The sequence below is a fragment of the Ranitomeya variabilis genome, chromosome 4 (genome assembly GCF_051348905.1).
Source record: "Ranitomeya variabilis isolate aRanVar5 chromosome 4, aRanVar5.hap1, whole genome shotgun sequence".
Lineage (NCBI taxonomy): Eukaryota > Metazoa > Chordata > Amphibia > Anura > Dendrobatidae > Ranitomeya > Ranitomeya variabilis.
Genome location: NC_135235.1, coordinates 97,131,180 through 97,150,854, shown reverse-complemented (window position 1 = coordinate 97,150,854; position 19,675 = coordinate 97,131,180). Strand labels below are relative to the sequence as shown.

Sequence of the window (19,675 nt, the reverse complement as noted above, 5' to 3'; positions counted from 1 at the left end):
GCCAGTACTGCAGACAACAGTAGACACTGGGGGCAATGATGGAGACTCAGCGCTGGACCTGGAGGGAGTCCAAAAAGGGACCGTCGGCACACAATGACTGTTCAAACAAAGTGCAGGCGCTCAGTGCTTTACAGCTCGGCCAATGATTGATATACACCTTCCCACCTGCTTGGTTTCCTCTATCTGCACCCTTATTTGATTGACAGCTCTGGCTTCATAGGGCAAGAGGAGGGTGGAGATAGATGGAAACCAAGCAGGTGGGAAGGAGGGAGGATATAAATGAATAGCCGCGCCATGATGCACCGAGTGCCTGCACTTTGCTTCAGTCATTGTGTGCAGATAGAGGCCCTTTAAAGAAACTACAGCATAGGGGAAAGGGTTTTCGGAAACCAAAAAAACATCTTCAATAGCTCAGGTGTGTATTCTGTAAGGAACCACTCCAGACACCATACAAATCCTTTAGATTTTCTTTAAATCTTTTAATGCATCTTGTATAAGACCATGTATGTGTTTGGTCCGGAGTGTCACTTTTATCAAAATCAGTCAATTTGACCTTGGAGTACATCATCTCCTATATTTTCTCACATCCCAGGCATAAAGTACACATTGTAAAAGGCACAACTAGTGCACACTTGTAGAATCCTCAGCAAGCTATTGTGCCGCAGTAAGGGTCTAAAACCCCAAAATGTCCCCAGTGGCATCAGGATTCTAGGCCCTAAGTAACGATGGTCACAGTATGGTTGGTTGAGACACCAGATAAGCCTAGAAAGAAATGCAATGGTTTGCAGATAGAAAGGTTTGTACTTGGAAGACATTTTGTATATCGGTATTGTATTTTCTGTACATTTTGTATTGATTTCCTGTATTTACGACATGATGGATGATGATTAAGGTCTTGATTTTATATACTGTACCAAATAATGGAACAAGGAAATGAGTCATACGGATTCTTTCTAATGCAGAACAGCTAAAATCATATTTTACAAGGTCTTAGAATTAATCAAACTACCCAGGATGTACAAGTATCATGTAGTGCCTCCAGTGCTTGACACGTGGTCACAATGCACTTGGTGAGCCCATGATCATGAGCAGTGATCCTGAATAGTGGCGATTATTTGTTTTAAAGGCCAAAACGATAATGTGTATAACGGTACGGATGATGAGCAGACTGGTCAATGACGATCAATGTGCGCCACCTAGTGGTGACTACCTTGTACTATGTTGCTCTCCTGTACTGTAAAAGACTGTGGAATTTCAGTGATTAAAAATGGCATTAAAGACTGATATAATGTGCAAAGCTACCATAGCTTATAATGCACTCACTGCTTGCCAGGCACTGACATTGTGCACTGTTAACAGGGGCACAAAATATAGACTTCTGTTAACACTGCTTAATGCTCAACACTTAAAGGGAACCTGTCAGCAACATAATGCAGGGGCAGAGAACCTGATTCCATCTTTCTGTCACTTACTGGGCTGCTTATTGTAGTTTCAATAAAAATCAGTGTTTTATCAGCAAGAGATTATCACTACAGGACTAGGTGTCTCGTGCCATGTCGTTCTCCTACTGTATAATCCTGCCCCCACTGATTGGCTGCTTTCTGTGTGCTCTGTCAATAGACAGAAAACTGCCAATCGGTGGTGTTTGCAGGGTTAAAGCGCTCAGCGTTTAGAGAACTGGTAGGTACCAGAGACAAGTGTTTTTAATCAAAACTACAGAATGCAGACCAGTAAGTGATGCATTGCTGGAATCAGGGTCTCTGTCCCTACATCATGCAGCAGCAAAAACCTACTGGTCGGATTCCCTTTCAAACAGTTTTCAGGTTGAGAAAAATATGGTTAATTTCTTCCAAAAACGGCGCCCCACACCTGTCCAAAGGATTTGTCTATGTTGCAGGTAAACGCCCTTACGCTTCCATGGACATGAGTTGCTATACGTGCAATCCACGGACAGTGGTGCAGTTTTGGGGAAAAAAACGCCATCATGTTTTCAGTCTGGAAACCTTTTAATGCAGGTTCTTGACAGAGTGAAGCCACAAAGCTCAGGCAGTACAGATGGGATTTTGAGTTCGGTATTTAATGAGAAATAAAGAAATCTCAACAATTCCATTTTGTTTTATGGTTTCAGCAAAATAGAAAAAAAATTGAGTTTAGCAATAAATGTGTTAAACTTTTCTATGTGTGAGCCTGTGTTTTCCTCTGTTCTATACACTATATACAGACATTGATGAGAGACTGCACGTATTCACTGTGCCGGCATAAAGACTTTAATTTTGGAAGAAATAAAACAACAAATAATCAATTTTAGCCCCGGATCCCAATACTGGATCATCGATCTTGTCATCTCATTCCACTCATGTAGCACGCTGCGCGGTATGGACGAGCTTTACTCCTTCTTTGCTTTCTTGAACGCCGGCTCTGCCGCTTCCCCTTCATCTTCTTTAGCCTGTGGTTTCTTCACGGTGTAAGTGACGCCGAAGGCCGTCTTCCTTGTTTCTGAAGTTGAAAACACACTATTAAATAAGGCTGTGCCATCCGCTTATCAACATGGAACGTTTTCAAGGAAATTTTGCATAAAAGGATTATGTGAGGATACGTACAAGGCACAATATGAGAAGGAAAGAAAAACATCACAACATTGAGGACATCACTACGAATAAAACTTTACATGTTCAGCTTCAAAAGTAGCATGCAAATTAACAAAATCTCATCCACTGTCCAAGTCTAAGGAGTCAGGGTGTTAAAAAAAAAAAAAAAAAAAAAAAATTGTGGAAAACCTGAAACATACAGGCCAGTGTTCACAAAGCATAGAAAGGAAGAACCAGGGCTGGTGATGGCAGCACATGGAAGACGGTATGGGCGCAGAATTAGCATAGCAGCTATAATATGTGGCCTTATACATAGTCATACTGGACCTGAAGAGGGTCTTCCCCAACCTGTACCCACCATCAGTACTAAGTGAACAGCGTGGGTGGGACTGTGTGAGGACACGCCCATCTGCTTCTGCCAACGCCCAGTTGGCAATGTAGTTTTTTGTTTTTTTTAATAACCGAGGAATGCAACAACTCTACATCTACATTAAATAGCAAAAAAGGTCCCTTCAATTCCTTTCACTATGTAAAGAATATATTGTAAAGCTTTGGCTCATCTGGTTGTTGCTACTCATATTTCCGCTGCTGAACTCCAGAGCGTTTAGTGCTCTGCAGATGTCCTTCATTCTGGAAATCAGCGGTGGTCACCAACACAGTGTTCTTAGATGGGACGTGATGTTTAGAGTTGTGCGAAAATATTCGGAATGTGTCGTCGAATCCAAATTTGCCATATTCCTGCCATTTTTCTACCAAATGTATTTTTGATGATCGTTTCCGAACATATTCGCTCAACTCTAGTTCTATTGACTCCAATGACGTCCAGCTGTGTTTGGCGAATATTGCAAATACAATAATCGCCAGCTATCGTGACTGGATATGGTATTACGTGAACTTACCACCATGTAAGAGGGCAGCCCGACAATTGGTAGACAGCGCAGCCTTGGCAGAAACTTCAGGCAAGCCAAACAGCAAACCTCTAATATTAGATTCAGGATTTTACACAGAAAACGTTTCTTAATATGACAATTTAAAAAAGGAAAACGTTAAAATCAAAATTAGAGCAACGTATAACGCAATGTGACTTAATATTCTGTTATCATTAACATGCAGTTAAATGTTGTCCAAAAAATTTACTGGAGCCAATAGCGGCCATACTTCAGCTTTCCCCGTAATCGGGCATTTATAGGACAAGCGCCATCATGCACTTGGTGATTAAGCCAATTATAAGACAGTATGAGGATATTATTGCTTATATCACTGCTCCTCTGCCCAGAAAGTAATAGGATTTACCTACAGCATGGAGACAAAAACACTAGATCATACTTCACAGATCAGCTGGCCAAATGTATGGAGACTACACGGATCAGCTGGCCAAATGTATGGAGACTACTCGGATCAGCTGGCCAAATGTATGGAGACTTCACAGATCAGCTGGCCAAATGTATGGAGACTGCACGGATCAGCTGGCCAAATGTATGGAAACTTCACTAATCAGCTGGCCAAATGTACGGAGACTACACACATCAGCTGGCCAAATGTACGGAGACTGCACAGATCAGCTGGCCAAATGTATGGAGACTACAAAGATCAGCTGGCCAAATGTATGGAGACTACACGGATCAGCTGGCCAAATGTATGGAGACTATACGGATCAGCTGGCCAAATGTATGAAGACTGCACGGATCAGCTGGCCAAATGTATGGAGTCTACACGGATCAGCTGGCCAAATGTATGGAGACTACACACATCAGCTAGCCAAATGTATGAAGACTGCACGGATCAGCTGGCCAAATGTATGGAGACTGCATGGATCAGATGGCCAAATGTATGGATCAGCTGGTCAAATGTATGGAGACTGCACGGATCAGCTGGCCAAATGTATGGAGACTGCACGGATCAGATGACCAAATGTATGGAGACTGCACGGATCAAATGACCAAATGTATGGAGACTGCACGGATCAGATGGCCAAATGTATGGAGACTGCACGGATCAGCTGGCGAAGAAGAAGGAGGAGAAGGCGAATGCAATACCCCACTGTGTGTCATGCAACGCGTCTATTATACGCGATTCTGCACATGAAGCGACCTTGTTTCTTTCCCATATAAAAAATTTTAGAGCCAAAATCCCCTGGAGAAGTTATGTTGAAAACAAATCAGTTCCATGTATTGGATTGAAAAGGATACAAGGTGGCAACGTCATATGGACCTCTCAAGTCCAACGTCTAAAAAACAAAAAAATAAAATCATTTTATGTTCACACAAAAATAATAATAAAATATGATGATAATATTTACATTCAAGGAAAGTCATTAATGCCTAAAAGATTTCTCAGCTATTGGAGCATACTACTGTCAGGGTAGGTCCACATGACCATATATAATATATAAAAAGAAATTGTTCAGAATTTCATCCAGTAAAGTGGGATGATTTTATTCCCCACTTGTCACCCATATGCGGTCTGTATACGACTTGTTATTTTATACAGCAGCAGCAGCTATTAATCATTTATGAGGCCATTTACTATTTCCTATGTCACAGAATTGCAATGTATCCGTAAAAATCAGATGATATATTGTGGCATACGATTTTTTTGCTTCCGTAGTCATGAATGGGCGAGTCTGATCTGTTTTATTGAGGAAACTGAGGCGTGCTGCGTTTTTTTGTAATGAAGAAGGCTGTATACGTGCGCTGCGCAAGTGCGGGAGTTCAGAAGATGGCTTCCGGTGATGTGTAGTGCGTCTCTAATCCAGATGTAGGCTTCCTGGCTCGGGAGGCGCGCACTCTCCATGTCCGGAAGTTCAGAAGATGACTACTGGTCATGCGTAGTGCTCATACACCCGGCTTCAGAGACGCAGTGACGCTGCTGGAATGAGCAGCGCGCATGCGCTAGATTTGTATGAGTTGGCGATTATGCCGGTCGTGAAAATTATGTTATCACATCCACAGGGGCGGGAGAACATGGAAATAAGGCTGACTAGTCTGGAGCAACTAACGCCCCATCGACTAGTCATAGCCCTCATTAGCATAGGGAAAGCGGAGGTTATAAATGCTTTTTTAAAGCATTTATTTAACTGAATTACATTATACAGGGATGGTTAGGGCAGGAGTTTAATCGCACATAGCTGAATGCTGATGGATTGGAGGGACCTGACAGGTTCCCTTTAAAGCGTCTTTTGATAGCTTTTGGTCTTTTCCTGAGTTTTTAACATAGTAATCTTTTCCCCAGATATTTTTTCTAGTGCAAAATTGAAAAAAAAAAAAAAGCTTATTGTGTACATGCCAGGGCTGTGGAGTGGGAGTCATGGATTCTAAGTGGGTATCTCTATAAAATGGACAGACTCCTAAAATATTCAATAAATTGGGTACAAACAGCAAGAGAGCCAGGAGACGAAGAGAACATTGAAAAATGCGTTGGGGCGGTGGAGACAACACACGAACAGCACTGGTCATCTCATGTAAGTTCTATTCTTACTGGTGGGAAAAGTGTATTCTGGGACGATAGGTTTATATGATTAGGAAACATCAGCTGAATTAATAAGTTGATAATGTCTCCCCCTTGAAGGCAGCACACTCTTAGTTTTTGTGTTGATTCCATTTGAATTTTTGCTTTTAAATGCCATTAATAAAAAGTGATATTATGGGCTACATATATTCTCTTGTTGTTTGATTTAGATTAGATATCCTGAGATATGCCCTAGAGCATCATGTCTCTTTAATGGGTATTTCTATTTGAGTTATGATAAATTAGGTTCAGTAGTACAATGCAGGATGTGCTGTAAATATTTTCATAAGCATTTGGGAAGTTATGAAATGTCCAAAAATGTCTGTTCTGCTCCTGATCTACAGACATTGACTTTTAGCTGAGATGAATCTGTGCTGCACTTTATGCATATGCTCAGTAGTGACCAGTGCTGTGGAGTCGTAGAGGAGATGAATCTGTGCTGCACTTTATGCACATGCTCAGTAGTGACCAATGCTGTGGAGTCGGGAAAATTGAGGAGTCGGAGGTTTGGCTTACTGACTCCACAGTCCTAGTATACGCTTCATCTTTTAAATGCTTGGTGTCTTTTAAAATCCTGACATGTTTAAAAATAGCTCAAGACTGAACATATTGCACAATACAAACAGGAAGTTGCTTTTACAGCGAAGATAATTTGTTCATCCTTTAGAGTTTTTTTTAGCATCATTTTCAGCTCTAAAAAAGTTGTAAAAAGACACTTCAGACAGTTCTGATAAATGGGGCCCAATCTTTGTTGTCCACACCAACCAATTAGTGTTCATTTTTATATTAAAAATCTGCTGTGGTAAAATGAAAGATGTGCTGTGATTGGTTACTAAGGGGCACAAAAAACGTTATTATAAACCATTTTGATAAATCTGTCTCAGGTAAACAGCAGATTATATTAGGGTTGTGACTCCTTACATTGAGGGCAGTTCAGTATACGACATACAGTCATAAAAAAAAAAAAAAGGTAAATTGGACATAATTTCACACAAAACCACAAAAATGGGCCAGACAATTGTTGGCATCTTTCCAAAACTGTGGATAAACAACTTTGGTTCAAGCATGCGATGCTCGTTCAAACTCACTTGTGGCAAGGAACAGGTGTGGCCAATATAAAAATCAGACCTTAAAACTGATAAAAAGGGGAAAAGTTGACAATCTTTGCATTGTGTGTCTGGGTGTACCACACTAAGCATGGAGAACAGAAAGAGAAGAGAACTGTCTGTGGACTTGTAAACTTGAGATTGTTGATATTGTTCAGCAATTTTGTTCTCAAGTCCATCTCCAGAAAACTTCATGTTACTTTGTATATGGTGTGCAACATAATCAAGAAGTTTACAACCCATGGCACTATACATAATCTCCCTGGACGTGGACTGCAGAGAACAATTGATGAAAGGTCACAACGCAGGATAGTCCGGGTGGTAGATAATCAAGTTCCAAAGAAATTCAAGCTGTCCTGCAGGCTCAGGGTGCATCAGTGTCAGGGCGAACTATCCGTCAACATTCAAAAGAAATGGCCAGGAGACCCAGGAGGAGAGAAACATAAAAAAGCTAGACTGCAGTTTGCCAAAATGTAGATGAGTAAGCCAAAATTCTTCTTTGAAGGGTCTTGTGGACAGATAAGACCAAATAGAGCTTTTTGGTTAAGCATATCATTCTAATGTTTACCGTAAACAGAATCAGGATAACACAGAAAAGAACACAGTACCTACAGGTAAATATAGTGGAGGTTCAAAGAGGTTTTGGGATTGTTTTTCAGCCTCTGGCACAGACTGCCTTGACTGTGTGCAAGGCATCATGAAATTTGAAGATTTTGAGTCGCAATGTAGTGCCCAGTGTCAGAAAGCTGGGTTTACTTTCTAGGTCATGGGTCTTCCAACAAGACAATAACCCCAAACATACTTCAAGAAGCAGCCAGAAAAGGATGGAAACAAAGTGCTGGAGAGTTCTGAAGTGGCCAGCAATGAGTGCAGATCTAAATCTCACTGAACACCTGGAGAGATCTTAAAATTGTGGTTGGGAGAAGGCGCCTTCAATTATGAGAGATCTCAGCAGTCTGCAAAAGAAGAGTGGTCCAAAATTCCAGCTGAGAGGTGGAAGAAGTTTGCTGATTGTTAAAGGAAGCGATTGATTGCAGTTAATTATTGCAATGGGTGTGTAACAAAATATTAAGCTGAGACTGCCAACAATTTTGTCCAGCCCATTTTGGGGGGTTTGTGAGAAATGACGTCCTATTTGCCTTGTTTTCTCTGTTTATTTTGTGTTGTTCCAATACGCACAAAGGAAATAAACACCTGTGTAACAAAACATGTGAAATTTCTATAATTTTCTGGGAAAAATACTTCATTCTCTGGAACAATTTCAAGGGTGTTAACACTTTCAACCATGAATATATATCCAGAGTGGAGCTGCGTTTCATAATCAAACAGTTGTGCAACTGTAAGGCCAATAAAGCGCCGTGCTTCTTATCACTGGACGGATGTAGCCATGTGTGCAATATCATCAGGATGGAGAGAAACAGCTACCTAGGCAGAGAGGGGAAGTCCAAATTGTTGAAACATGCGATTATATTATTTGTAAGAGAAGTGTAAGCCATTAGGGGCCCCAAGCCCAGCAGAGGATCTAGTCAGCTAGAGGTGGTCAGACGTCGACGACTTTCTGCATCTCCCATCGCTTCTCTAAGTCTGAAACAGCCCACAGGTAATTTACAGTTTTATTATCCCTTTTATACTTTTTCTGCACCTTTTCACATGTACGTTTTTACACTTAAGTCTCATACAGAGGTCAGCTTTTCACAGATTGTTCCAATCTATGATGGGGATGTATTTTTTTTTTTTACTTTTTCTAAGCGCAAAAAAAAATAAAAAATTGATTCCCTAGAAACCAGGCAAGCCCCACATGTACTTATGCTGGCTAACAGATGTAAATCATTCAGCTGCATCGCTAAAAACTAAAACTCCGAGCACTAGGAGGACCCCCGAGCGTGATCGCGAAATCTCAAGTAATGAGTATATTCGCTCATCACTAGTCATTACTAGTTCATAGACACCAAACACGTCTAGGTTCTTTTTTATCTAAGTGGTAAAAAAATATTCCAAACTTTGCTTAAAATTTTTTTTAAAATACAAAATTTTCCGATACCTGTAGCAGCTCCACTTTTCGTGATCTCAGGTTAGGTGAGGGCTTATTTTTTGCGTGCCGAGCTAACGTTTTTAATGATGCCATTTTGGTGCTGATATGATCTTTTGATCGCCCGCTATTGCATTTTAATGCAATGTCACTGTGACCAAAAAAACGTAATTTTGGCGGTTTTAATTTTTTTCTCGCTACGCTGTTTAGCGATCAGGTTAATTATTTTTTTATTGATAGATCGGGCGATTCTGAATGCGGCTATACCAAACATGTGTAGGTTTGACTTTTTTTTAGTGTTTTATTTTGAATGGGGCGAAAGCGGGGTGATTTGATTTTTAAAAAAAATTTTTTCATATTTTTTAAAACATTTTTTTTTACTTTTGCCATGCTTCAATAGCCTCCATGGGAGGCTAGAAGCTGGGATAGCCTGATCGGCTCTGTTACATAGCAGCGAAGCTCAGATCACTTCTATGTAGTAGAATTACAGCATTGCTATGAGCGCCGACCACAGGGTGGTGCTCACAGCAATCTGGCATCACCAACCATAGAGGTCTTCAAGAGACCTCTGGTGGTCATGCCGATGCACCGCTGACCCCCGATCACGACGAGGGTCAGCGGTGCGCGCATTTCCGGCCTGATTGTTGTTTGGATTGTGTTTCTACATCATTCCTTGCACAGTAATGATTGTCTGGTATCTTTACTCTGCAGATTCGCTCCTAAAGAAATCCAGCTTTGATTGCTGTTGTGTTTTATTGCTTTTAAAAAAAAATGTAAAAAATGAAGATTCTGAGAAATATAACTTTATTTTAAATTTGCCATCAACTGATCAATGTTACAATTTATTTCATGGGGTGATCTGGCGTTTTTGCTACACATGACTTTTTGGCCATCTTTAATCCAATTTTTTGAAGCGTGAAAAAAACCCCAAAACAAAACAAACAATTCTGGCATCTCTGTATATTGTACAGATTTCTTATGAAGCCAAAAGCTGGCAGACTCTTGGGGGTGGGGTGAGGCCTCTATTCTTAGACTAGTTCACACTAGGCGTTTTTGCAGCTTTTTTTATGCAAATTTTCAGCTGTGTTTTATGGTACGAGCAAAGTCTTTGAGATTTCAGAAATCTCATGGACACACATTGGCTTTTTTCAGCATCATTTGTGCTTTGCATGTTTTTTTGCACAATGGAGCATGTCACTTTCAGCGTTTTTTACCCATTGAAATGAATGGGTGGTGAAAAAATGCTTAAAAAAAACACTGAAAAATTGCAGATAAGACTCTATAGAAAATGACTTATTTGTTTCAACACTAAACTTTATCAGCATGCACAAGAGACAACTCCAACATTCCAAAACTACAAAAAAGCCAAAAAAATGCAGCAAAAAAACATAAGAAAAACATGCCTTTTTTCCTGCAGCTGAAAACACGCCTAATGTGAACTTACCCTTATGTTTTACTCTATTTGCCCGTGGTTTTGTATGCAGGACAGAGAACACTGGCAATGCCCTGCTGCTGGTGATCATAGACCACCATTAAAAAGGTACAAATGTTATAGGACAGGTAAGGATCAATGTTCCTTGTGGCCGAGGTCACACACTGCAGTGTGACCGTTGCGCGGACATGCTGTACATTCACTCGTGTGCACATAATTGGACTTGTGTCAGATATACATAGCGACTTAGAGTGAACGTACCTTTTCTGCGCCACTGGATAGAATAATATTCTACAATAAAAGAAGAAAACACGATCAGCACATAAACATTACACCAGAAATCTTTCTTCATCGATTTGACATTATATTCCCCTACTGTGTGCAGTCTCATTCTTATGGCACTGCCCTGTCCATGCCAACACAAAATTCTAAGTGCGGTAAAATTGCAATACAAGTGCAATTCCACAATTGTTTTAATTTTTTTTACCATGTTCACTAAATGCTAAAACTGACCTTCCATTATGATTCTCCAGGTCATTACGAGTTTGCAGACACCAAACATGTCTGGGTTCTTTTTTATTTAAGTGGTGAAAAAAAATCATAAGTTTGTAAGAATGGGGGGAGAGAGAAAAAAAAAAAAAAAGTAAATGCCTTTTCAGAGACCCGTAGCGTCTCCATTTTTCAGAATCTGGGGCTGGGCGAGGACTTACTTTTTGGGCGCTGAGCTGACGTTTTTATCCACACAATTTTGGGGTAGATATGAACTTTTGATCGCCCATTATTGCAATTATAACAAGGAAAAGTAGAGGGAACCACCCTAAATAAGGTCGAGATCTACTTATCACATACCCAGTGGTGAAGAAGGAAAAAAGAAGGTATGCAAAGACAAGGATCACCTGACTAAAGTATATATTTATTAAAGAACACAAGCCAAAACAAAGACACAAATGGCCATAACAGTATAACGGAGCATAACACTATAGTGTAGAGGTCCATTCCACTCGTCTGTAAGATGGTACATAAGGAATCAGTAAAGAATAAGCCATGGTATTGTGAAATTCTGCCAATAAAAGTCTGGAGTCTGTGTCAAGATGTCAACTTGCGAATGAGCCGCCTCCGGCGGCCATTTTCCCGGGATCCATCGCATAGAAGAGTATGGAAAGTGTGGGCTCTGGGCTCACAAAATGTCGGCTAAGCCCCCTCACCGCCAACATCTCGGCGTAGCAGCCTGGGGCCTGCAGCCATCGCCCAACTCCTGCCTCCGACAGCAGCGAGTCTGAGACCTCACCCCGCTGCAGCCGGAAAGCTCCACCACAGCTAAAATTCATATTAAAAAATCGCCACCATTTCCTCAAAAAAAAAATTGAGAGAAAGTGCGTCTTATAATCGAATAAATACAGTAACTTAGGAAAAGCAAACTGCAATCTGCTGTCATTGTCCTGCTGCTAGAGCTTATATCTTACATAGTGTACAGTTGGCTTCAATGGAGCTTGGCCACTAGTGCCTGCCCAGACAATGGCCAAGAGGAGGAGGGGAGCGACGCCTGTCAAATACTCACCTGCTCCCGGCGCTCCTGGCACGTTCCCTGCATGTCCCACGTCTCCGGGAGTGGCAGCTTCTTCCCCTGTTCAGCGGTCACTGGTACCGCTCATTAAAGTTATGAATATGGACTCCACTCCCATAGGGGTGGAGCCGCATATTCATTACTGTAATGAGGGGTGCCACGTGACCGCTCACTACAGGAAGAAGCAGCTGCTCCCGGAGATGTGGGACATGCAGGGACCGCGTCAGGAGCGCCGGGAGCAGGTGAGTATGTCATATTCACCTTTCCGCGTTCCACCGCTGCCCCGTCTTCCGTGTCCTCTGCACTGACTGTTCAGGTCAGAGGGCGCGATGACTGGAGGGGAGAAGGGAGGGGCCAGTTTGCGGCCGGACTGTGCCTGTCGCTGATTGGTCGCGCCCAGCCGGCCGCGACCAATCAGCGACGCGGTATTTCCGTTACAGACAGACAGACGGAAGTGGACCTTAGACAATTATAGATTCTATTTTTAACCAGCTTTTCTATAGGACACCAGTGCGTATTTCTCGCAAGTCACACTGATAGTCCGTGTGGTGTGCGCGTCTTTCTCGCACCCATAGTCTTGCATTGGTGTATTTTGGGCGTAATACGGTGAAAAACGCAGCATGCTGCGATTTAGTATGCTCGTGTAATACTGCCAAGAAAACAACAGATGATGGGAGCTGCCCCATAGATTAACATTGGCCCGAGTGCTATGCGTTTTTTTCACGCATAGCATTGGTCCGTATTACGGTCTAGTGTGATTCCGGCCTTACCGTATTTGTCAGACTATAAGAAGCATTATTTAGAAAGAAAAACTCTTGTTAAAAACCGTGTGTGTCATATAGTCCGGTGGCAGCTTGCTGTGATAGAGGAGAATGCCGACAATGCGTCGTTCCCGATAACTGATAAAACGACTGTCTCTACTCCTGTCTGACACTGATCTATGTGATCGGTGCACAGCGGGAGAGGAAGCTGCCATGACTGGAGGCTGCAGGACCTTCAGGTCATGTGACTGACCATAAGACTTGAAAGGTGCTTGAAGAAGGTCCTGCAAATGCTCTGCTGCTGCAGCCTCCCAACCAGCAACTGGAGGATGTGGTAATGTATAGTGTGTGAGTTTGTATGTATATGTGTATGTAGCAGAGCTCTGTATGTCTATATGTGTATGTATAAATGCACATGTAGCAGGAGCGGTGTGTTTATATACACATGAAGCAGAGCAGTGTGTGTATAACACTGCAGAGAGACACTAACAACAGATTTATTCCTTCTCTATTCTACCCCATTACATTAAAATTAATAGAAAAAATGATTTTCCTATTTTCTGCTGTCTAAACCTGGGGTGCGTCTTATGGGAAGCTGCGTCTTAAAGTGCAAAAAATATGGTAGAGAAGAGGAGGAGAGTTAACTCCTAACATCCCAGTCCGCTCTCTACAGCCTATTGATTTCTATAACAGTAAGCTACTCACCTCCCTTCTCCTCACTGAGCTATTCTTATCAATCCTATACATTACAATAAATGACACTAAAGGCACAGCTGAGGAAAAAAGGAGATTTTTGTGTACTCACCGTAAAATCTTTTTCTCCGAGTCATCATTGGGGGACACAGGACGAATGGGTGTTATGCTGCTGCCACCAGGAGGACACTAAGTTAAACACACACAAAAGATTAACTCCTCCCCTGCAGTATACACCCACAGGCTGGACAATCCAGAGCCAGTTCGGTAACAAAGCAGTAGGAGTAAGCCAGTTAACAAACAGAAAACATGTCATAGTCAAAACACAGACTGAAAAGAACAATTGAGCCAACTAGGCTAACAGGGAGGGTGCTGTGTCCCCCAATGATGACTCGGAGAAAAAGATTTTACGGTGAGTACACAAAAATCTCCTTTTCTCCTACGTATCATTGGGGGACACAGGACGAATGGGACGTCCCAAAGCAGTCCCTGGGTGGGTCACCAGAAGTTATAAATGCTGAGCGAGCCTACAAACTACAGATGAGACACAGCCGCTTGTAGGATTCGCCTACCGACGGAAGCGTCTGCCGAAGCCTGAAAGTGCACCTGGTAGTGCTTCGTGAACGTATGTTGACTGGACCATGTAGCAGCCTTGCAGACCTGTGCTGCCGATGCCTGGTGCCGGATGGCCCAGGACGCGCCGACTGACCGGGTAGAATGAGCCTTGATCCCCGGAGGTGCGGCGTGACCCTTGACACGGTAGGACTCTTGGATGGCGGAACGAATCCACTTGGCAATGGAGGCCTTGGAAGCGGGTAGTCCCTTCCGTGGCCCCTTCGGAAGAACGAACAAGGCGTCTGACCTACGGAGAGACGCAGTCCTGGAGACGTAACTAAGTCCAGAGTGTGGAGCGCCCTTTCCGTGCGGAGGGAAGGAGCAGGGCACAGTGAGGGAAGGACAATCTCCTCATTAAGATGGAAGGAGGAAACGACCTTCGGAAGAAAAGTCGGACATGTCCGCAGAACCACCTTGTCCTGGTGGAACACGAGGAAAGGAGGTCGGCACGACAGAGCTGCCAGCTCAGAGACACGTCTAATAGACGTGACAGCCACGAGGAAGGCAATCTTCCAAGACAAGAACAGCAAAGACACTTCATGCAAGGGCTCAAAGGGGGGCTCTTGAAGAGCACAGAGAACTAGGTTCAGGTGCCATGGTTCCAAGGGCATCTTGTAAGGCGGAGCCATATGAGAAACACCCTGGATGAAGGTCCTGACCTGCAATCTGTTTGCAATCTTTCTCTGAAAAAGAACCGAGAGAGCAGAAATTTGGCCCTTAAGAGAGCTGAGAGCAAGACCCAAGTCTACGCCTGATTGGAGGAATTCCAAAATGTGAGGGATAGAAAAACGGAGGGGGAAACGTCCCCGCTTCCTGCACCAGGCGAAGTATGCCTTCCAGGCGCGGTGGTAGATGCGCATAGAAGAAGGCTTGCGTGCGCGGAGCATGGTAGATATCACCGTCTGGGGCAACCCCTTCTGCCTCAGTACCCAGGACTCAACGGCCACACCGTTAAACACAGGGCCTCTGAGTTCGGGTGGTAAATGGGCCCTTGAGACAGGAGGTCTGCGCGACTCGGCAGCCTCCAAGGTACGTCTGAGACCAGTTGAACCATCTCGGCATACCATGTCCTGCGCGGCCAGTCCGGAGCGATGAGAAGTACTGGGATCCGTTCTGCCTTGATCTTCCTGATCACCTTTGTCAGAAGAGGAATTGGGGGAAAGATGTATGGGAGTCTGAAACCCTGCCATGAGAGGACGAGAGCGTCGGCTCCGAAGGCTGAGGGGTCGTGAGACCTGGCCATGAAGACGGGAACCTGGCAATTGAGGCGAGATGCCATTAGGTCCACGTCCGGGGTCCCCCATCGAGAGCATATCTGGTGAAAGATTGCGGGATGGAGAGACCACTCTCCGGGATCGAGGCTGTGGCGACTGAGAAAGTCCGCTTCCCAGTTTTCCACGCCTGGGATAAAAACTGCTGAGAGTATGGAATGATGTGTCTCGGCCCAGCGGAGAATTAGCGTCACCTCGACCATGGCCGCCTTGCTGCGAGTGCCCCCTTGGCGGTTGATGTAGGCTACCGCAGTGGCGTTGTCGGACTGGACTCTGACCGCACGGCCGGAGAGGAACGGCTGAAAATGATGGAGAGCCAGTCTGATTGCCCGAATCTCTAGGATATTGATGGGCAGCTGGGACTCCTGCGGAGACCAGCGACCCTGAGTCGAGTGGCGCTGGAACACTGCACCCCAGCCGAAGAGACTGGCGTCCGTTGTGACAAACAGCCAGTGCACCGGAAGGAAAGACTTCCCCCGAGTCAGGGAGGACCTCTTGGTCCACCACCTGAGGGACTGTCTGATTGGGCGAGAGAGAAGGAGACGGCGGTCGAGCGAGGCGGGATTCCTGTCCCATACTGCCAGAATGGCGTGTTGTAAGGGACGGAGGTGAAAAACAGCAAAGGGCACTGCCTCCATTGCCGCCACCATCCTGCCGAGTACCCTCATGGAGAAGCGTAGGGAGTGAGAGCGAGGTTGAGTAAGCTTCCGGACTTCTCTCTGAAGAGTGGATACCTTTTCCGGAGGCAAAAGTACTAGACCCTGAGAGGAGTCTAAGATCATTCCCAGGTAGGATATGGTTTGGGCCGGGACTGGGGAAGATTTTTTGAAATTGATTTTCCAGCCCAGGCGCAAAAAGGTATTTATAGTGACGTCTACCGCTTCTGAACAGGACCGGAAAGAGGGGCCTTTTATGAGGATGTCGTCCAAGTAGGGCAACACCACTATGCCTCGAGCATGTAGAATGGCCACGGCAGCTGCCATGACCTTGGTGAACACCCGAGGAGCAGTGGCCAGCCCGAAAGGTAGGGCGACAAACTGAAAATGGTGCCCCTGGACCGCGAAGCGGAGGAAGCGCTGATGAGACGGTAGGATGGGAATGTGCAAGTAAGCGTCTTGAACATCTAGAGATGCAAGGAACTCGCCCTCTTCCAGAGAGGCAATTACCGAGCGGAGGGACTCCATACGGAATTGACGTACACGGACGTACTTGTTGAGGAGCTTGAGGTCCAATATTGGACGTACTGAGCCGTCCTTCTTTGGTACAATGAAAATATTGGAATAGAAACCTTGGTACCTCTCGTTCTGAGGTACCGGGATGATGACCCCGTCTTCCCATAGCGATCTTATGGCCTGAAAATACTGACGGACCCTTGCTCTGGGAGGAGGGGACTGGAAGAAACGAGATGGGGGAAGAGAGACAAACTATCTTGTAACCGAAGGATACCAGTTCGCGGACCCATCGGTCGGGAACTACCGAGAGCCACGCGTCCCGAAAGAAGAGTAGGCGGCCGCCAACTCTGTCGGTGTCCTTTGGCGTCTGCCAAGAGTCATTGAGGTGGAGACCTGTTAGGTCTGGGCCCCCTGGACCCCTGTTGTCTGGGTCTGCCTCTCCAAGAGGGAGAAGGTTTGTAAGATGGCTGGGAGGTTCTGTCCTTGCGCTGACCTCTCCCGGCGCCGGGTGGCGCGGAGGGAGGATTGGACCAATTGGAGCCGAAACGGAAATATCGGCCTCGGCCCTGTTGGTTGCGAAAGGGGCGAAAGGTCCGTTGCTGGGGAAGGAATTTGCTCTTTCCCCCTGTGGAGTCTGCGATTATTTTATCTAGTTTGTCCCCAAAAAGGCGTTCGCCCTGGTATGGAAGGGACGTGAGAGATTTTTTGGATCCTGAGTCCGCTTTCCAGTCCCTGAGCCAAAGGGATCTGCGGATCGTGACAGCATTGGCCGCTGCCTGTGAGGCACAGTTGGCCGCGTCTAAGGATGCGGAAACTACAAAGTCCCCCGCTCTGGCAATCTGAGTGGCCAGGTGTGAAACCTCGGGGGGTAAGTCGGCGTGTAGTGCTGTAGAGGCTAAAGACTCGGCCCAATGGGTCATGGTTTTTGCAACCCATGTGGCGGCAAAAGAAGGGAAGAGAGAAGCCGAGGAAGCTTCAAAAGCCGAGCGAGCCATCTGGTCAATTTGTCTATCAGTGGGATGCTTGATGGACGTGCCCTCGGAGGAGGATAGAACCGCCTTGGTGGCTAGCCGCGACACTGGCGGGTCCACGGAGGGTGACTGAGACCACTCCTTAGCAAGGTCCTGAGCAAACGGATACTTCAATTGCATAGCCTTCTGACCTGAGAAGCGTTTATCCGGACGGACTCTGTGGAGATCGACAATGTCCTTGAATTGAGGATGCGTAGGAAAAAATCTATGAGCCTTTGTGGTTCGCCCGAATGACACGGGATGAACCGCCTTGGACGGGGTTTCCTCCTCTAACTGTAGCGTCTGACTTACCGAGTCTATGAGAGAATCTAGGGTCTCTTGGTCGTGACGATACTCTGGGGAACAGGACACGCTGGATGCGTCGTCCAGAAAGGATTCCCTGCTATGAGCTGGGGATGAGTGACGAGAGACTTCGCTCTCTGAGCCGGAGGGCTGATCACGGACCGGAGATATTACCCTGGACTTCTTTCTAGATGAGAGAGGGCTTCTGGAAACGGTACGACCTCTAGGCCGAGAGGGGTTTTTAGGCCGCGTTACATCATCCGTGGAAGCGCCCTGGGTAAGGGACGGGTCACGGAGGGACTGTATCGTCCTTTCCAAGGATGCCACAGATCGAGCAAGGGAGGACGCCCATGCGGGGGTACTAGGCTCACTACATTCCGGGTCAGAGGCCGGAGTATCCTGTGCCGCAGACATTTCGCAGGCGGAGCACAGCGGGGTAGTGTGACCTCGGGGCAGAGATACCTTGCAGGAGGTGCACACAGCAAAAATAACAGAGTGGGTCTTTCCAGTCCGTTTTTGCTTAGACTGTGACATCTTTGCCATAAAGTGAGCGTACTGGCAGGGGAAGAGACAATCCTACTGAGTGCGTCTCACCAAGTTCTGCGGTGCTTGGCAGGGAGATCCTGAAGTCCTGTGCGCTGTGGTGCTGCAGAGCCGCCAGCGCACTTCCTGGTCCAAGATGGCCGCCGAGATGTGAGAAGGGCGCTTCTCGGGAACGAGAAGCGCCCAGAGAGAGAGAGAGAGAGGGAGGGGGGCGTGTCGTGGGCGGGCGGTGGATTCCCTGCTATGCGCGTCGGAACGCTGCCATTGCCACCGCCATCCTGCTGTATGAGGGAGGGAGTCTGATTGTCCGTGTTGGAGTCCGGCCCAGGGCCGGTAAACTGTGCCACCGCCGGATTGCCCGCCATGCAATCCGCCGGATTGCCCGCCATGCCTCCATTATAAAGCTGCCCCGCGGCTGCAGCGCCGCATTAGAAAGAGGATAAGGGATCCCTGAACGGGCGGTCCCCTGTCAGCTGGTCGGCCCCCGCACTTACCTTGTGCGATGGGGCCGATGCTCCATCCACCTTCACCTTAGTAGGGAGAGGGTGGAGAGCTTCTGCCGCCGTGCAACATCCGCTATGTTCAGTGGTGATGCAGTGGGCGGCTGCACGGACGCCATGGCATTCTGTCCGGCTGTGCCCTGGCTCCAGGAAACTTAGGTGGATGATTAGTCCCCGTGGTCGCCTGACAGGGAGGGAGGGAGATCGGAACGCTAAGGAACCGTCGCCACACTGGAAAGTGAGCCAGGGCTGGCATCCATCGTCGCGGGAAAGGATACAGGAGGAACGCTCCATGTACTTGCCCGTTGTTGGTGCGGGAGAGATCAGAGCTGAAAATTTGCCTGTCGCTCCCTTCCGTTAAAAACAAAAAGTGGTGGGGTCCTGAGGACCCAAGTGCCTCCTGAGACACTAAGTAAGAAACTGGCTCTGGATTGTCCAGCCTGTGGGTGTATACTGCAGGGGAGGAGTTAATCTTTTGTGTGTGTTTAACTTAGTGTCCTCCTGGTGGCAGCAGCATAACACCCATTCGTCCTGTGTCCCCCAATGATACGTAGGAGAAAGACACTCACTGCCCTGAGCCA

At 45.9% G+C, this 19,675-nt stretch overlaps 2 protein-coding genes across 3 annotated transcripts in view; one reads left to right on the top strand and one right to left on the bottom strand.

The window, feature by feature from the left end:
• Positions 1-68: 68 nt before the first annotated feature.
• The window catches only part of RPP30 (ribonuclease P/MRP subunit p30), a 49,201-nt gene continuing 29,594 nt past the window's right edge, over positions 69-19,675 (bottom strand). For both annotated transcript variants that reach the window (XM_077258951.1, XM_077258952.1), the window contains exons 9-12: positions 10,924-10,953; positions 4,778-4,815; positions 3,488-3,567; positions 69-2,496 (exon numbers count right to left, since the gene is read on the bottom strand). In XM_077258951.1, coding sequence (XP_077115066.1) covers positions 2,387-2,496; positions 3,488-3,567; positions 4,778-4,815; positions 10,924-10,953 — 258 coding nt within the window. In that variant the 3' untranslated portion in view covers positions 69-2,386. The remainder of the gene's footprint in view (positions 2,497-3,487; positions 3,568-4,777; positions 4,816-10,923; positions 10,954-19,675) is intronic.
• The window catches only part of LOC143769907 (intelectin-1-like), a 128,556-nt gene continuing 117,140 nt past the window's right edge, over positions 8,260-19,675 (top strand). Inside the window, exon 1 of the mRNA XM_077258949.1 lies at positions 8,260-8,801. The gene's annotated coding sequence lies outside the window, so the exon portion shown is untranslated. The remainder of the gene's footprint in view (positions 8,802-19,675) is intronic.